The sequence below is a fragment of the Drechmeria coniospora genome, chromosome 01, assembly GCF_001625195.1.
Source record: "Drechmeria coniospora strain ARSEF 6962 chromosome 01, whole genome shotgun sequence".
NCBI lineage: Eukaryota > Fungi > Ascomycota > Sordariomycetes > Hypocreales > Ophiocordycipitaceae > Drechmeria > Drechmeria coniospora.
In genome coordinates, this window is record NC_054389.1 from 7,909,241 (window position 1) to 7,927,359 (window position 18,119).

Here is an 18,119-nt window from a genome sequence, read left to right on the forward strand (position 1 = left end):
CCAAGCAACATCTCCATTCATCACAGCCGAACCCATCGCCGCTCTTTTCATCTACCTCTCCCTGCCTCGATCACGACGACACTTGAACTCGAATCACGACGTCAACTCGCCTACGCACCAGCCAACAGCTAGCTAGCCATCGATCCAACCGCATCCAACCGCATCCAACCACATCCAGCCCAAGCCTGAAGCACGCAGACAGCAGCAGAATGCATCTATCCGCCCTTTTCCTCGCCGCCCTGCCGGCTCTCGCCCTCGGCCAGGACCCGTCGTCTAGCTCGTCGAGCACCTTGTACTCGATGCAAACCTCGACCATGATCATGACCAAGACCGTCACCCTCGTCAGGGCCCATACGGTGACGGCCTCGCTGAACTCGACGACCGCCGGCTTCGCCACAGGCACCATCGGCTCGACGGCGTACCACTCCTTCAAGACCGAGTCCCCGATCCTCGCGCCGTCCACCGTCCCCTCCAAGGGCCCCACGAGCGCCGCCGTCGCCCTCGACGCGAGCAAGATGGCCCTCGCCGCCGTCGCCGGCATCGTCGCCGTCGCCGCCGTCATGTAGGGCCTTGCCGCCGGGCCACGGCGCCAGGAGGGGACGAGACCTGGGCGCGAAGAGAGAGGATGCCTCGGGCACCCTCGCGACGACGACGCGAGCACGCTCGCACCACAACCACGACACTGCACCACGCCGCACCGCGCGGCACCCCCTTTCCTTTGTCCACTTTACTTCCTTCCGGCCTCGCGCCCTTATTCTTCTGGCAAGACATCGACGATCATGACGAAACTTCGACGACTCCTCTAGACCGAGCCTTTCACTTGCCCACGCTCATCTACCGTTGCGACAGCTTCGGCCCTGGACGCCGCCGAAAGCGACGCTCGCCTCGGCGGATGAGCGTATCGACCATCTACATCTCCACAAGTCACCTTTGACGGCCGAACTCGAGCCCACCTTGGGCCGCCATCGCCGCGGCCATGCGGACGCGAGCCTCTTCGGTCCTTCCACCGGCGGGCACGGCACCTCGCGCGCGTCGACTGCGCTGCACCGGGAGCCGGGACCTCGCTCCTCTTTTCTCTTGCACATGATTCTTCTCACTTGGACGCGCCGTCCGGACGCTTCACGACCAGCCATGCGTGCCCGCTCTTGGACGTGGTTGCATCCGGCCACCGATGCTCACACCTACGGCACGGGCCACACGTCCAAGGCGGCACGCATCGCCGGCTCTGTCGAGACGCACTCGATGTCAAGCCTCCGGGAGCTGTCTGGGCGGCGCGCAGTGTACGTGCTCGCCGGCTGGGACATTCATCACTCTTCGCCCTTTCTTCTTTCTTCTCGACGCAACTTTTGCACGTCTTCGCCCGGGGCACCCCCTGCGTGCTGGGGCGAGTCTAGGCGTCGACGGCGGAGATGCTCGAGCACGAAGCAAGGATGGAACCTTGTCTATTTTCTTTCGACATATCAGGAACGATTTTTTTGTAATAATTCTATTCTGGCGGTGATACCCTTTCGGACCATGTACGGGGGAAGGTCCGGGGTTGCTCGGCCATTCGGGTCACCCGCTCCTGTGAAGGAGCGAGCGAGTCCTGGACGCCGCGCCACGCCTCGGACGGTTTTTTTGTCGGCGAGGGAAGCGGAATATGGGGTCAATTTTCCCTTGACCGGAGCCGGAGTCCATTCGATGAGTGGTCGACGACGGTCCCGCGGTCAAGGGAGAATGCCTCGCTTAGATCAGTCGAACGATGCACGTCAACTTGGGCCGAGCCGGATAGGGGCCACGGCCGAAGCCATCGTATTCTGATCGCAATTCAACGCAATTCGTTCCACAGCTGGTGCCTCTTGCTCATCCTGACGAACAACCGCGTGCTAAGACTCGCCATGGGAGCGGTGCGAAGTGGGAGAAGCAACCACGGCGGGCCACCCTGACGCGACCAGTGCGCATCGGCGGCGTCGGCCGAGGAATGCTTCCGCCTGCGAGGGCGAGACTTGGGGCCATACACGACATGACGATTGCCGTAGAATCCTTGACCTATCACGCGGGGGGATGGTGTTTGAAAGTGACCAGCGCTGTTTCGTTGTTTTGAAACGACTCCCGCCAGTGGCCCAAAGTCAACTTACGGCGCAAGCCCCAAGAGGCGCAGTCGTACAGTAATAATAGTAATAATTCCTAATTTCGGAACAATCACTCCGTATTACTCCGCTCCATACTTGCAAGGAGGCGTGCACCCAAGCATTACTTACTGTACTTGTGCTCTAGCCGTAGAGAGGTAGAGATGGCGTCTCCTTTCACCACAGGCACTTGCCGCTATGCCGTTTTGAGGAACAAGAGGGTGGTGCGCCACACCCTGCCAGCAAGCCAAGCTGACGATGCAGAGGAGCAAGGTTGGATGCGGCACACTCGTCGATATCGATGCTGAATTTTCCACTTGCGAGATACGAACGGGAGCCGCTTGAACGATGGTGCGTATATCGAGCGCTCCCTCGGTGGGTGCAAGCAGATGGTGCACGTACAGCGTATTCGATGCCGGATCTGCCTTTGGTTTCAATCTCGAGGTTTGCATCGTCCTGGCCCCTGCCACCGCAACTGGAGAGAATCGACAGACACCGATGGCAAGGTGCTCGAGGTCACTCATCGGCATCCCATATGACCAGATAGAGTACAACATGAACAGCTGCGTAGCGCACAGTAGAAGAAAGTAAGTATTCGCTTGCACGTGTGGTCGATGGTATGGCGGACAGTGGTGTCGAGGACCGTCTCCCATTGCGGCGATGCTCATTGGACAGGAGGTTGACATGGCATGTACAGTGGGAGGGCAGAAAGGATTTAACCCGGCGAAAGTCACTTTTCTTCCAGTTTCCATGGGCAAGTTACTTGACCGGCGATAAAGACATTCATTAAGCACTGCACCCGTACGGAGTAAGTATTACTCTGCGTACCGTCCTTGCAAGGTACTTTTGCCACAGTGCTGTACTTTGCTACAGTACTGTACTAGGTACTTTTGCTCCAGCGCGGTACATGTGCCAGAGCACTGTCCTTGTGCCAGAGTACTGTCCCTGTGCCAGAGTACTGTCCTTGTGCCAGAGTACTGTCCTTGTCCGCTAGGTACTAATTACTAGGGGGAGTACTGTACAGTACTTGTGCTAGAGTACTGTCCTTGTGCTAGATGGAGTACTGTCCTTGTCCTACTGTAGAGTGCTGTACTTGTGCTACTGTAGAGCGCTGTACTTCTGCTAGAGTGCTGTCCTTGTGCTGCAGTGCTGTACTGTGCCGTGGTACTATACTTGTGCCGCAATACCGTACTCTACTCCGTACTACTTACCTCCGTAGTTGCACTCGTGCACAGTACACCAATGTACTCCGTACTCTACTCTACAAGCACTTGTGCTGCCGCTGCCGCAGTAATACTCCAAATACAGGGTAATCAATGATACAACTCCACTGGGGGCCTCCGGCCAGCGGCTCGGCCAAGTTCGGCGGGTGGCCCGGCTCCGTACTTGTGTAGTGGGGTGACAAAAGTGTCGATTCCCTTCGTAGTGGTGGCGCAACCAAAATTGAATCGTCATTTTTGTCTTGCGACTGTACCTGCTTCCGCGTTAAGCCGGTCGCGTTCGGGTCATTGTAATTACGCACCCGTAGCACGCTGGGTGGGCGGCTGCTAGCGCTCGTCGTCCTCGTGATTTTGCCGCCTCAATCAATGACTTTTGCACCACCGCACAACGTCGCCCACGCAAAGAGGGCAAACACGCTCGCCGAGTCGCCTCTCTCCCCTCCCGCCCATCATCAGGCCGAGCTCGCCGTGGCCGATTGATCATCTCCTCGGTCGTGGCATCCATGGCTTCCTCGCTGCAGCCCGTCCGTCGGGCCCTCGGCGGCACCGCTTCGAGGGCCCTGCGATGCTTCGCCACGGTGCCCAACGCCGACGGTGCAGCCCCCCCGGCCTCGAAGCCGGAGCGCAGGACCTATTTCAAGGACAAGACGGTCGCCTCCTTTTCCGACTTCGTCGCCACCTCGTCCCCCGATCAACCCCTCTCGCCCGTCGACGCCTACACCCTACGCACCGCCGAGGTCGGCCCGGCGGGTAGGAAGAGGACCATCACGCGGCTGCCCGAGTGGCTCAAGACGTCGATTCCCGCGGGCAACGACAACTACAAGAAGATCAAGCACGACCTGCGCGGCCTCGGCCTGCACACCGTCTGCGAGGAGGCCCGATGCCCCAACATATCCGAGTGCTGGGGCGGCTCCGACAAGAGCGCGGCGACGGCCACCATCATGCTCATGGGCGACACCTGCACCAGAGGGTGCCGCTTCTGCAGCGTCAAGACGAACCGGGCGCCCGCCCCCCTCGACCCGCACGAGCCCGAGCACACGGCCGAGGCCTTGGCGCGATGGGGTCTCGGCTACGTTGTCCTGACGAGCGTCGACCGCGACGACCTCGTCGACGGCGGCGCCCGCCACTTTGCCGAGACGATCCGCAAGATCAAGCACAAGAAGCCGTCGTTGCTCGTCGAGGCCCTCACCGGCGACTTCCGGGGCGACCTGGACATGGTCAAGGTCGTCGCTGAGAGCGGCCTCGACGTGTACGCCCACAACGTCGAGACGGTCGAGGCCCTGACGCCGTACGTGCGCGATCGCCGGGCCACCTTCCGCCAGAGCCTCGATGTCCTGCGCCACGTCAAGGACGTGAGGGGCAAGGAGGGCATCATCACCAAGACGAGCATCATGCTGGGCCTCGGCGAGCAGGAGCACGAGGTCATGGATGCCCTGAGGGGTACGTATCCCGCCCCGCCGTCACCGTGGCCGTCTCCGATCTAACGAGAACCGTGCAGAGCTGCGACGGGCCAACGTCGACGTCGTCACCTTTGGCCAGTACATGCGCCCGACCAAGCGCCACCTCAAGGTCGAAAAGTACGTCACGCCCGACGAGTTCGACGCCTGGCGGACGCGCGCCCTCGACATGGGCTTCCTCTACTGCGCCAGCGGCCCTCTCGTCCGGTCATCGTACAAGGCCGGCGAGGCCTTCATCGAGAACGTGCTGCGGAAGAGAGCCGGCGGAAAGGACACGACGGCAGGCCGCGAGAGTCTCGGCCCAGCAGCTGCCTTGGGCTCCGATGCTCCATCGACGATATGAAAAAGCGACGCCATCGGGTCCTCGGCTCGCCTACACTTTTTTGTTTGATCGTTCGATCGGGTCGCATGGGATGGCGTTGGGGGTTCAACCGCTTGGCAGCAGGCCATGCAACCATAGCTCCGCGTCGTTGTGAGCGCCTGCGCAATCATGAGATTCGGAGGCAGGGGGGCACGGCGTCGGGCCGTTTTCTTCGAATGCACATGTACCGGAAGAGGCAGAAAAGGCGGCGTGTAGACGTGTGGGAGCGCAGAAGACGAGCCCAGTCCCATCGCGGGCCGGGTTGGGAGGGTCGAGCGTCAAGGGGGGTATCGTTCATGCTATGCTAACCCGCGACTCACTCAACTCGTGTCCCATAGCCCTCGCAGCGCGGTCAGGCCGATGAACAGCGCCTCCTCCGTCCGGATCGTCCGGCTGCCCTGGTGCGGCAGCACGTTGACCCAATGATCAAACAGCTCCTTCGTCCTCGGTCCCTGCACCTCCATGCCGCCGAGCTCGGCGTCGTTCATGGCGGCGAACTCGAGGCCGCGAGGCCCGCCAAAGACTATCAGCAGGTGCTTGAAGCCGAGCGGCTTCGGTGCCGACGCCGGAAAGGCCTTGGACACGGGCAGGCCGCGCTCCGAGGTGCCGATGCTCATGTCGTAGCCGCCCTCGTAGGGGGATTCGGTGAAGACGGAGGAGAGGGAGCCGGCCTTGCGGACCGAGTACCCCCAGTAGTAGCCGCCTCGCTCGCGGGGCGCCGCCGGGTCGACGCACTCGGGGTACTTGGACTGGTCCTCGTGGAAGAGGAGCGTGAGCCGCGTCTTGGCCGGGATGCTCTCCTCGATCTCGGCCGGCTCCTCCATGCCGACCTCGACGAGCGTGCCCTTGCCGGAGCTCGTCTTGCCGGCGACGGTGACGCCCTCGCGGTAGGGGATCCACTCCTTGGGGTTCGGGTGATGCGGCATGTCGAGGCTCGGCAGCAGCGCCGTGAGCCGGAGGTTGGGATGGAGGGGGAAGAGGGCCTTGCGCATGAAGGGCGGCGCCTCGAGGAAGGAGAGGATGTGCGCCATGAAGTGACACGGGTCCGTGTCGCCCGTGTACGAGGCCGGGTCGGTCTGGCGCGGTCGCGACGAGGCGGGCGAGTCGTCGAAGACGACGACTTCGTCGACGGAGAAGACGGCGAGGGCACGGGCGATGCGACCGGGGGCCGTCATGCGCTGGTCGGCCGTCGCGAGGCTGGCGTCGTTAGCGAGAGCGGCGGCGAGAGCGGAGGGCTTTCCCGGCGCGAGCGTGCCGCCGAGTCTGGCTTACTTGGTGATGATGCTGCTGGGGATGGCAACGGATACCGTCCAGTCGCGGCCGCCGTTGACGGGCGTGAACATGGCCGACGGCTTGAACGTCCTGGCCTGCTCTTGCTGGCCGCCATGGCCCAGTTTGCGTTTCTGCAGGCCGCGGGTCAGCGACGCATCCCACCACGGTTGTTGTCCATCGGGTGTGGGGGAGGGTGGTGGCAGCAGTGGAAATGGCAGACCTTGTTGTGGCGCTCGGGGTACGCCATCTTTCCGGCGAATGCAATTGAATTCCGTTGACTGCCTGACTTGGTGGTGGTGATGTTGATGGTGGTGTTTTAGAGTTCGCTGAGAGCGCTTATCGCAGAAAAGTTGGGCCGCACACTCCGATACGGCCTACCATATGTACATGACCGGGTAACGCGCCGTACCATTGGTCAACAGCCCCGCTGAGGGGACACGGCCAGCTACCGTTACGGCTGATGTCTTCTCTGTTAGCACAACGGCCACTCGTCGATCCACCACCGCCTGCCTATTCCGGCTCACGCTCGCCGCATGGTTGGTCAGCTTCCCAAGACGACTGAAGTACAACAACTACTCTGTACTTAGCCTGTGACTCTGTACAGTGAGGGGCAAAAGTTTATATCCCAGCCCAAGTCACTTTCCCCATGGCCAACGTGGGAAAGGTACTTGATCCCTGATAAAGGCGTACCGTATTTCCACGTACGAATACTGTACGCCTACGGCACGGAACCTTGCTGGCTGAATAATGTCGTCAAGCTGTCAACTTCCATCTCCCTCATCACCACCGACCGCCAACCGCCAACGTCGCCATCACCAAGACCTACCCACCATCTGCGTCCATCGAGCACCATGAGCGGGCCCGTCAACATCGGCTCCACGGGCGAGTGGCAGTCGCTGCTCGCTGGAAACAGCGTCGTCGTCGCGGATTGTAGGCCCCCCCCCCGCCATGCCGTGGCTGTGGATGCCAGCTCGCAGCTGTCCCGCTAACGTCACGTCCAACCGCAGTCTACGCCGACTGGTGCGGCCCCTGCAAGATGATCGCCCCTCACTTCGAAAAGCTCGCCAAGGACCACTCGTCTCCCAAGAAGGTGGCTTTTGCCAAGGTCAACGTCGATACCCAGTCGGCCGTCGCCCAGACCAACGCCGTCTCGGCCATGCCCACCTTCAAGATCTTCCACAAGGGCAACTGCGTCGACACCATCAAGGGCGCAAACCCCTCGGCCCTGAGCGAGGCCGTCTCCAAGGCCGTGAAGCTCGCCGGTGCCGCCGGGGGCGGGTCGGCCGAAGGCTTCAAGTCGGCCGGCCGGACCCTCGGCGACGGCAAGGCCCCTTCGGCGAGGAAGGCCAAGGCCGGCGCCGGCTTCGAGTGGATGAGCTTCACGAGCCTCCTCAACATGCTCATCAATTTCGTCGGCCTGTATCTCGTGTCTCTCTTCTCCGTGCGTCGCCACCCCCACGTGACTCCGTTACCCTGGACGAACAATTCGTGCTGACCCCGGTACCTCATAGACGGATGGCCGGAAGGCGGCGGAGGACTCGTACTTTAACGTCAACAAGGTCGTGTCCACCAGCAAGAAACCTTCGGCTGGAAACTCGAACCGAGTGACGATACCGAAGTCTGCCGTCAAGACACTGGCAGACTTGGCCGCAAAGTGATGAGGTTGATTGCACCGGCAGGCGTTTGGAGAGATACTACCAACAGGCGTCTGGGATATCGTCATCTTTTTTTGTATGATTTTGATTCTCACTTTGATGACACGACACATGGTTTCGTCGGTTTTGTCGTACCGCCACCCTCGCTCGCCGCCACCTCCCGAAACATAGTGAATGACTGCAAAGGATGCAAAAAAGAAGAACACCAGCCTGCCTCAAGGAACGGTCTATAGTCTATGTTATCTCGGAAAGCTCCAGCCTTGTCAGCATCATGCCATGCCGATACCGAGACACCAACCGGCCTTGATTCGTGTCTGGTCTTGTCTGACGATTGAACCGACAAGCGATCCTAATGTCAAGGAACGGCTAGAAGAAAGACTTGCGATAATAAATCCGCCGTTTAATCTTTCAATTCATGGGATATACATGGGTCTTCATTTCGCTGCACAAAATACTGTGTTTGGGGGGCCTTGGATGGAGATCTGGTCGCCATGAGCAGAACAACGCTCGATTTTTCCGTGTCAACAAAGCCCTCAGCCATTTACGGGCATAAAACCCTCAGTGAGGAATAGGGAACTGAAAGAGAAGAAATACTCTCAATACGGACTTAAGTTCATGAACCACTTGTTTCGTAACAATCAGAGACAGATGCTGAAGGTATAGGGTAGGCCATACTACCTTGAACTCTGCGTTACCACTCGCAGTGGAACGGTACAACCAAAGCCAATACAAGTATACGGCGTAGATCGATATAATGGGTAGCTGTGAATGGTGAATAACATAGAGTGTGCGACTGAGTAGAATTGGATCGTACTCGACTGCTCTTTGAACGGCACCAAGGTGACCGCAGGCGCGGGGCCGGCAGCGAGTGAGCTTGTGATACATATGTTGGCGATCAAAACAGTTATTACATGCACAACATGGCAGAACATGCTTGGATTCAGACGTGTCACCACTTCTTTTATAGGAAAACTTTTGGTATTTGGTGATTGGATTACCTTGATTGAGAATATCCCGAGGCCTGATCCTGCGACGGCCGTCTATGTTGAGCCAACCTTTACAACAATTAAACCATGCACAACAGCTGTGGGAATCGAGCACAGTATACTGTAAACAATGCAGACGGTTCGCACCATGTGCGAGTTTGTTACAAGATCAAGCCATGCTTGTCTTATTCATGGCCAGAGATTTTCACTGACCATCATGGACTTTCATTCGAAATTGCGCATAATGACTGTGCCTTCCAAGAACAATATGTCGGGAATGAACTATCGCAGCGACCTTGGCCGTCCAAGTTTCTCCCTCTTTCCCACGGACAGGAACGTTTGTCGCACCGTATCCTCGACCATGGCACCTTCGGCCGACATCGACGACATTGATGGCGCGATAGGCCTGAGCTATACGAGATTAGAGAGCGAGAGCAACGAAGAACGGAATACGCTCCCGCAGATGGAAAAGTTGCCAAGAAAGTTTACCTCGACGACGTGCCAGAGGTAACAATTCTCGACACCGTCGCGGCCATCTGAGCCCTCGTTGACGAAGGTAAGCCCCCCCCCCCCCACTGCACTGCCATCGATATACGTCGACGCTGAAGGAGCCAACGTTTGCCGAAACGGTCTCAACTCCATCACTCAGGTGCAGGTTCTGCGAGTGCAGGTTCTGCGATGGAAGCAACGCTACTTCATCGACGTCCTGGCTCTCGGTGAAACGACCACTGTCACGGCCGGGACTCGCCGTGGTCGGACCCTCCGGAGCCTGATGGAATCGGAAGAATCCCAAAGGTATTTTTCGACGCACGAGACGCCTATGACGCACTTCTCGCCCATTTCAGAGTTGCCCCAGAGGGCATCCAGGGACTGCAACTTATGGAGCTGGCAACCAGGAGCCTCAGCCGGCTGCGCGCGTTCGGGCTGCGGATGTGCATAGAGCGAGGCATGCCCCTTTCTGAACCTGAACGGTCCAGGTGGCGGCGTGCGAGGGATGACGGTCTTTGACTCTTTGCACCAGCCAAGGGGGTCCTTCAACGAACGACCGTTGTTCGAGCCTTTGCTGGTCTATTGCATCCAGGACTTCGAAATGCTGCACGAGTGTGAAGCGCAATATACAAGCAAAATGACAGACGAGCGGTGGCAGAGAATGCTCGCGGCATCGAAGGAGAGAGTGAAGCAAGCACAGTCGTTGTCGTATCATGGAGATGGCAAGGCCGCCGAATGGCTGTTTGCACCTCGTGGTTGGTGCATATACTCATCGGAGTGACAAACTCAGAGACAATGCAGATGACAGACAGGCACTGCTTTCATTCCACTCCGAGTAGCGGATTCCGACGTTGACGTTTCTTTCGACAGGCCTCGCAGCATGAGAGGAATATCAGACTTCGTGGCAACCCTCTGGAACACTTCTTGTCGTGGCTGGCGTATAGCCCCCTCTCTTTCCAATGCCATTTCGTTGACAGTCCCCGATGCTGCCGATAGATTGCTCAACACGGCTGGTTGAAGCAAAGGCTCACGGCTGGTGAGAACCTCAACTGCTCACTGGAAGGAGACGAGACGATTGGTGACTCACAACCAAGCCCCGTTTGCTGAATATTTCTTTCCTTCAATCACTTGTCCTGCTCAGCTTCGCCATCGGTGCATTGATGCACACCAGCCTGCCCTGCGGTCGCTAGTTCTTGCCGGTCAAGTCCACAATGAACAGCTCGTTCATCCGCAGAGATTCTTGTGCCCACGCAGAACCATGCCGATGAATCTTCGTGTGAATTATCGTCCTCGCGCCCTTCCAAATCGTCCGTCACTCATCAACCAGACTTCGATGCCGCCATCCCCAACTGTGTCGATATAGACGGCAAAAAATGACATCAGCGGGCACATGCAAGGCTCAGTATCCATGAAATATCAATCACTGCCCCTCGCACGATCCCTACAAGCTGGCCACACGGCCGAAGAGCATGAGCCAAGATGTGCTTGACCAAGAGAATAAAATTCTTCCACCCGCTGCAGGGCAGGTTTGTTGTATGAAACTGCCGACACGAGTCACACTGCCGATGAGCGTGAGCCAAGAAGTGCACGACCAGAAGAGGAAATTCTTTCACTCACCCTACGACAGCTTTGCCGTATAAAACCGCGCCCTGTTCGCATTTTGGTCACTTCTGGCCACGCAAAAGGCCACAGAACCAGAGACTGACCTCTCATGGGCGGTAGAGCACTTCATCGATGCCACCATGTACGAGAAACGACCTAGATGCAATAGTAAACTTGCTCCCGGCTTCGCACATCCACTTTTCCATGCGCCAAACGAAGATGGATGGGAATCGAACAAAGCCCCGAGGGCATAGCATGTGCAAGTGCAAATGCGCCCTCGGATGGCTCCAATGTGCCAAGTGTGGCAGGTCCTCTTGGCAGGTGGCCGTCTGCTGCGATGAGGCAAGCCAAAGGGCGACGCTCTGTGCCGATCACCGACGAGTCCCCATACCGGGCGAGAAGTGTTTCCACTGCCTCGTTGCCCAAGTCAGCAGCGCTAGCGATGCAGGTATCTACCTGGGGCTGAAGAGTCGGGCCACTCAGGTAGCCAGATCAGGCATGTCCAACCTGAAGAGGCACATCTACATCCACAGGACAAAAGTCCAAGCACTCGAGTGCGGGGGCAGAAAGCAGCACACTCAAGGGCGGAACACTCGAGTTCCCGACCGAGGCGTTTTGACACGACCTGTGCCGAGCCCAGAGACCAAGTTTGCGAGCTGCGAGGGGTCGAGGAATCGTTTCGCCATGGCTGGACGACAGCCGCAGAAGCAAGTCGACGTGGAGCTTGTGTCCATAGCGTACGCTGACACGCGACCGGCCGGGTGGGCCACACTCGGCCACCGAATTTCAGAAAAGTCGGTGTCACCGTCAGGCCGAGGAAGGGGATGGATTCCGAGGCCGAGGAGAAGGAATGGTGCTAGAAAAGACCGAGGACGATCACCGGCAGGGCTTCAAGGAAGCTCTGCTCGACGGCCGCCTCAGAGACGGCAGCCTCAGATGGTGAATTATCCGTCAACCTTCTCCTACGTAGTCGTGGTGGCGGATCATCATCATCCACCCGGTTCTTCCTCGACGGAGCCAGAGTCGAATCAGTATCCCGCCACGAGGCAGATGGAGCGAGCGGCCGGATCACGGCAGGCCATGAGGGCAGGGCACGCATGGACAAAGGGTACATCTGAGGAGCGGTGCCCCCCTATCCCAGAGCGGTCACCGTTGAGACCGATGATCGAACGACAGGGTGGACACGAGCATGGCGAACGCGGGCCGTCTCGGGGCCAAGAAGCCACGGCTGCCATCAGACGCCTCGTCCGATTTCAAAAGTTCAGTTAGATTCGGTCAAGGGGAAGGGGGGGGGGGGGGGGGTTCCCACCTCGCCGCTATCGTGGCCTGTTGGAGCATCGTCTGGGCAATCTTACCGTGCGCAGCGGTGGCAGCGTTGACAGAGTCGCATGGGCCAGCGGAGGAGCTGCATCATCCAACATGGCCACGGCCGCATCCTCGGCGCTCACAGTCGTCGAGCGGACGGTATGAGTGCGACGAGCCGTTTGAGCAACGAAGAGGAAAACTTCCACGAGAGACGGTTCACACGGTTTCACGGAAGGATTAGCAGCGGCGTCTATGCGACCTCGACGTCGGACGTTAGCGGCTAAGGGGCTCCCTGGGCGCAGGTCCAATCCGGAGAGGGGGGGTTGGAGCGGCAGGCAACCCAGGCCCAGTCACACCATTTGGCACCAAGGCGGAGTTCGGCTAGGATATCACGTCGACGTGCAACGCCAAAGTGGACGGTTCGGAGGAGGGGGGAGGCGACTTGGCATGGCATTCCGTGCAAGGACTCGGTGCCTTGTGACGGTCGGATTCGGATCTTGCCATGCGAGGCACGAAGGAGGGCGAAGACGCGTACCGCACGAGTGCGAGGAAACGTCAAGGAACGAGGGAGAGTGCGAGGAAACGTAGAGGGACGAGGGAGAGCACGAGGACGAGCATGGCGTGCCACTACAGTGCGAGCAGTGCGAGCAGTGCGAGTACTTAGTCCGAGGTGCAAGATACGAACAGGTAGGCACGACAGACAGGCGCGACAAGGTAGGCGCGAGAAGGTTGGTACGAGAAGCTAGGCACGAGCAGGTAGGTAGGTTCATGTAAGTACGGAGTACCGTACTTGTACTTGCGGAGAGCAGCGTGCACGCGAGCACAGTGCAAGTATATGCACGGTACATGTACTTGCGGCAGAGGGCCTTCCTTCCTTTGGCCAAGGGGACGGGTCACGCCACAGGGTGACCCCGGCGTTTGCTGAGAGGAAGGAGATGACTGGCGCGCGATCCAAGGCGCAACTGCCGCCGGAACCACCTCCTCCTGTGGATGGGTCGGGAGGGAAGAAGAGGATGGACGGGCTGCCGGCGCAGCTTCCCAAGATGGATTTCACGCTTCCGCGACAAGCCGACGATCGGGTTCAAGATCTCTCCATCTCGCACGGCATTTCCTCGAGCCCGACCTTCTTGGGACCCAGCGGCGCGCATGGGAGGCGGCCTCGGCCGGTTTCGAGCCATCGACGCCCATACGTCAACCGGTCCTCGTGGTGGCCAGTTGTCAAGGCCCCCGATGAGCGCCTTTGGCCGACCCGTCGGTCCGATGCCAGGCCATCCTGTCATAGCATGCCCTGAATATGGCAAAGGTCCACGGAGGGCCGAGTATGGGGGCCGAGTACGGAGGGCAGAATCCACAGGCCCGGCTCTACTGATGCCGATTCGGATACATGCTCGTGCTGTGTGCAGTACATTGCTCTGCATATGCACGACTACCAGCTCTTATTGCATAATGTATTACTATGAGCCCACGCACCGTCCCAGGAACACGGGGGTCCAGAGAATGGCCGCTTCCCACAAGGACGAACAGGTGCCGGTACATGTGCTCGTGGACGGCCGGGTCGTACGTGCTTGTGCTCGTACAGAATGGAGCCTTGTACTGTAGTTGCACGTACTGTAGTCGTAGGAGGTGGAAGAGGTTCGCGTGAAGTAGTACTCAATCGTGCAAGCAGTACTCCGTATTATTATGGAGCCATATTAATACAGGGCTAATAAGTACAATATTAATACTTGCAATACCAAGACACTACTAATATTGCACGTACCGTAGTTGTACTCGCTGGCACGTGCAAGCACACACAAGCGGACGCACATGTATTATTATTCAGTACATGAATGTACATGCAGAGTTCGCCAACAGGCAAGCATCAGCAGTAGGCACGGTGGTACAAAAGATGCGGATGCAAGTAGGTGTAGACACGATGCCTGCGATGCTTGCCGTTGGTGAACGAGCAGATACTTGCTGCAGCTGTACAGTACTTGCAAGAAACATGGTGGACCAGAGGACACGATCCGGAGAATCGTGTCAAAGGCCAGATCTGTGCGAGCCTCCGCAGTAGCATCGCTGCATACGTTAGGTAAGTAAGTGGCTGCAAGTACTACTTGCACATGTACTTCAAAGTACGGAGATTAATACTGTACAAGGGACATGGAGCAAAATGGAGAGAGACATCCACTTATTGCATGGAGTCATGTACATGTACATGTGCTGCAAGTACAGCATGCGCAAGTACTCAAGTACAGGACAACTATTACTCCGTACATGCACAAGACCTGCAGCAAGTCCCAACAAGTACTAGGTACTAAGTTGTAAGTGGCCGTAGGTGTACTTGCTTGCACCGCTCGTTCCTTGGACGCAAACATGCAAGTACTTGCATGTGCTTAATCAAGTACTGTACATGCAGCTTAGGCTGGTACTCGGTGGTACCTGGTTGAGCAAACACATAACAGTACGACTATAGGTGTGCTCGCCGTTGCGAAGCTGTACTTACAAACTACTGTACTTGTACTTACGGAGTATGTACTGCCGGGATGGAATTTGCACGTCGGTGCATTCCGCCCCCGCAGGAGAATCCACTTGCGGGGGACCTCGAGGCCTCAATTCCTCCGTACCGGCACCGACAAATCTGCCAGGCCCAGTGGTTCATCGTTGACAGGAACGATTTGGCCGAGGGCACATTCGTGGTGCCACGGCTCCCATCGCAACCAGCCCAGCCGGGACCCAATGGACGGATAACCTGCTTGTCATACGTACCAGCAAGTATCCATAAGTACAGCGCTCCGTCCTCCGTCCCTACTTGCAAGTAGATGTACTTGTCAGTACACGCAGCACTTATAGCAGTTGTATTACTTGTAGTTGTGCGTGCGTGCAGTATTACTCGTACAACTACTCGTACAGTACGTATTCATTCATAGTATAGCTGAAATTACTTGTACAACTAAGTACAGTGCTCCGTTCAGTTGCATGCAGCACGTGACGGAGAATCCGTGGCGGAACAGAGGGCTGCGCTGGAGCGAGTACTGTAGTACAAGCAAGCAAGTAATACTAGCAAGTACCTAGTAGGTAGGTACGTGCAAGTGCAGCGAGTACTTGTAGGTCCTCGCAGTAACTGCAGTATGCCGATGTGCTCGACTACCGAAATTGCGTGCGCCTGGTATGACCAAGGGAAGTAGAATATGAGCGCTCAAGTGCGGAGTGAATCCTACTGTACTCCGTACTTGCCTATGCGAATGCCGATGTGATGATTATTATTACCATGGCAGCGCTGAACTTGGGACGAATGTGATCGTGAGCACTTTAATACAGCAAGTACGACGATGCAGGTCAAGGATGTGAGCACTTTAGTTGTAAGAACCATGATGAAAGCACCCTGCCCTGTATTACTCTGTACTGATTACTCCGTTTAGTGTGACAGAAATAGACCCAATGACGGCTAAATTACACGGAAGGCTCAGTCGCCATTACGTAAGTATTTATGCTCCGCAAGGCCATGGGGAATTGGCTGTCACAAGCCTCAAGCCGTACAGTACATGCATGTACTTACTTGCAGCTGCACTGGTAACTCGTACGCTCCTCCTCCATGCTACAGTGCTCCCCGCCTCCATGCTACAGTGCTCCCCGCTCCCCGCCTCCATGCCACAGTGCTCTCCGCATCCATGCTACAGTACTCTCCGCCTCCATGCTACAATACTCTCCGCCTCCATGCCACAGTACTCTCCGCCTCCATGGTACAGTGCTCTCCTCCTTACCTGCTGCCCCCCCCCCAACAACCTTGCGAGCTCACCAACGCCGTGCACGTGGACGTCTACATGCGCCGCAACCGTGCAGCTAGCACACGGAAATAGACACTCGCAAGCTTACTGTGCATGACATGTACGTGCTGACACGGATGCTATGCTTGCCATCAAGTGCTCACGGTGGAAGCTGTCCTGGCCACGGACGAGCGACAGAGGAGCGCACGCTGTCTCGTCGGTGGCAGCTTGCCGTCGCGCAATCCGTCCACGTGGCCCCTCTTGCTCGCATCTCCTCATCTGATACCCCGTACGACGCCTCGCAAAGGATTCGAACGTCGTCGTCTACGATCGCCATGATAAGCCGACCCACCGGGTCAACGGCGGAGCCAAGCCGGCGTGGCCAGGGGCGAAGGAGCGCAGGGTAGGGCATCGATGCTTGTCTCGGCCACCAGCACCAGGTACCACTTGCGCTAGTACGCACGCCGATGCCAAAAGGGGGGGACCTCGCCACTCCCGCCGCTTCAGCCGTCCCTGGCCCAGGGACAGCCCTGCCCGACGCCGACGCTCTTCCGGGGTCTAGCACCGAAACATGATTTTTTTCCTTTCCATTTCTTCCTGCCGACGACCTGACGCTTGCGAGGAAGAGGAAGGTTGCGGGGGAGACGGCGAGAGACGAAAGCTCCAAGCTGGAATGTCGGTCATGTCCCACCAAGACGAACGGAGGGCGCCTCGACGGTATAAGTACGGACAAGGCCATGTATGGTACCTTACAGCTGGTCCCAAGGCCGGTCCGGTCGTTTGCACGTACAGCCGTGGCGTCCGCGGTACCGGAACCGACGCCATCATCGTAGAGTTTGATCGCTAGCAAAATTCAAAACATGACGGTGGTGAGTGTGGCGCCGACGAAGCCCAAGTGCGGTGCGGCCCCAACCCGTACCCGCACGGCAGTGCTCAGACGAGAGAGGGCATCTGCGAGAATGGCACGGCATAGCATCGCCCTTCGGCCGTTGCCCCTGATTTTGCCAACAATAAAAAAGCTCCCATTTCATTTTGGCATGAGCGGTGTCAAGTACAGGCTCGCGTGGTTGGGTTGACTCTTGCTGCGTTCTGGAAAAGCGGACCTTGACTCGCCATGGTACCTTCGCAGCGCCCGCTGGGCCTATCACATCCTCAGGGGAGCTTTTGCTCCGGCCTTTACACATGGCTCATTGCTCGGTCGCAAGTCTGCTTCAAATGCGCGTGCATCTGCACCCAAGTAGGCAGGATGTCTCCCCTGTCTCCCTGCCTGCCGGCCTGCCTGCCTGCCTGCCGGCCTGCCTGCCTGCCTGCCTGCCTGCCTGCCGGCCGACATTTGCCCTTACTGGCCGCCCTTCGTGCTCCCTGCCCCAGCGCAAGCCTGTCTCTACCGGCGTCTCAGCGGTCGACCTGCTGTCGAGTCCACCGTATTCATCCTGTAGCAGACACCGAGCAGCGCAGTCCAGTGCTGTTCTCCAAGACTGCCAACCAACTCCTGCCTCCTCCGTCCTCTGTCCCTCCCACTCCTTCCCCCCCCTCTCTCTGTCTCTTTCCTCTTTCTCTCTCTCTCTCTCTCTCTCTCTCTCTCTCTCTCTCTCTCTCTCTCTCTCTCTCTCTCTCTCTCTCTCTCTCTCTCTCGCTCTTACTCTTATATTCTGTCGCTTTCTCTCGCTTTCTTTCCCTCTCTCGCTTTCTCGCCTCCCCCTCTCTTTCTCTCTCGCTCCTCCTATCTCTCGTCTCCCTCCAACTTTCTCGCTCTCATCCACCCCCTTTCCCATACTCTCTCTCGTCCTCGCCGAAAGTATTCTCTCAACCCAACGGACGAGAAGCTGGTTTTTGCCGTCTCATGCTGCCGCAGCAGAGGCGTCGTCGCCCTTCCTCCCTTCCATGGCCCTTCCCTCTCCCCTAAAGTGAAGGGAAG

General features: G+C 58.0%; 6 protein-coding genes across 6 annotated transcripts; 5 read left to right on the plus strand and 1 right to left on the minus strand.

The window, feature by feature from the left end:
- Positions 1-209: 209 nt before the first annotated feature.
- Positions 210-1,925, plus strand: DCS_02068 (uncharacterized protein; the record flags this gene model as incomplete). Its single annotated transcript, XM_040799397.1, has 3 exons — positions 210-562; positions 807-1,280; positions 1,829-1,925. The coding sequence occupies 3 exons, from the start codon at positions 210-212 to the stop codon at positions 1,923-1,925; spliced, it is 924 nt and encodes a 307-aa protein (XP_040660280.1).
- Positions 1,926-3,350: 1,425 nt separating this feature from the next.
- On the plus strand, positions 3,351-5,128 carry DCS_02069 (lipoic acid synthetase; the record flags this gene model as incomplete). Its single annotated transcript, XM_040799398.1, has 3 exons — positions 3,351-3,398; positions 3,637-4,768; positions 4,827-5,128. The coding sequence occupies 3 exons, from the start codon at positions 3,351-3,353 to the stop codon at positions 5,126-5,128; spliced, it is 1,482 nt and encodes a 493-aa protein (XP_040660281.1).
- Positions 5,129-5,466: 338 nt separating this feature from the next.
- On the minus strand, positions 5,467-6,489 carry DCS_02070 (uncharacterized protein; the record flags this gene model as incomplete). The annotated part of the gene is made up of 2 exons (XM_040799399.1): positions 5,467-6,343; positions 6,419-6,489. 2 exons carry the CDS (start codon positions 6,487-6,489, stop codon positions 5,467-5,469), a joined length of 948 nt encoding a protein of 315 aa, XP_040660282.1.
- Positions 6,490-7,269: 780 nt separating this feature from the next.
- DCS_02071 (thioredoxin) lies at positions 7,270-8,076 on the plus strand (the record flags this gene model as incomplete). Its single annotated transcript, XM_040799400.1, has 3 exons — positions 7,270-7,348; positions 7,426-7,859; positions 7,930-8,076. The coding sequence occupies 3 exons, from the start codon at positions 7,270-7,272 to the stop codon at positions 8,074-8,076; spliced, it is 660 nt and encodes a 219-aa protein (XP_040660283.1).
- A 3,329-nt stretch (positions 8,077-11,405) lies between these two features.
- DCS_02072 (uncharacterized protein) lies at positions 11,406-12,419 on the plus strand (the record flags this gene model as incomplete). Its single annotated transcript, XM_040799401.1, has 1 exon — positions 11,406-12,419. The coding sequence occupies one exon, from the start codon at positions 11,406-11,408 to the stop codon at positions 12,417-12,419; it is 1,014 nt and encodes a 337-aa protein (XP_040660284.1).
- A 971-nt stretch (positions 12,420-13,390) lies between these two features.
- DCS_02073 (uncharacterized protein) lies at positions 13,391-13,747 on the plus strand (the record flags this gene model as incomplete). Its single annotated transcript, XM_040799402.1, has 1 exon — positions 13,391-13,747. One exon carries the CDS (start codon positions 13,391-13,393, stop codon positions 13,745-13,747), a length of 357 nt encoding a protein of 118 aa, XP_040660285.1.
- Between the last annotated feature and the right edge of the window lie 4,372 nt (positions 13,748-18,119).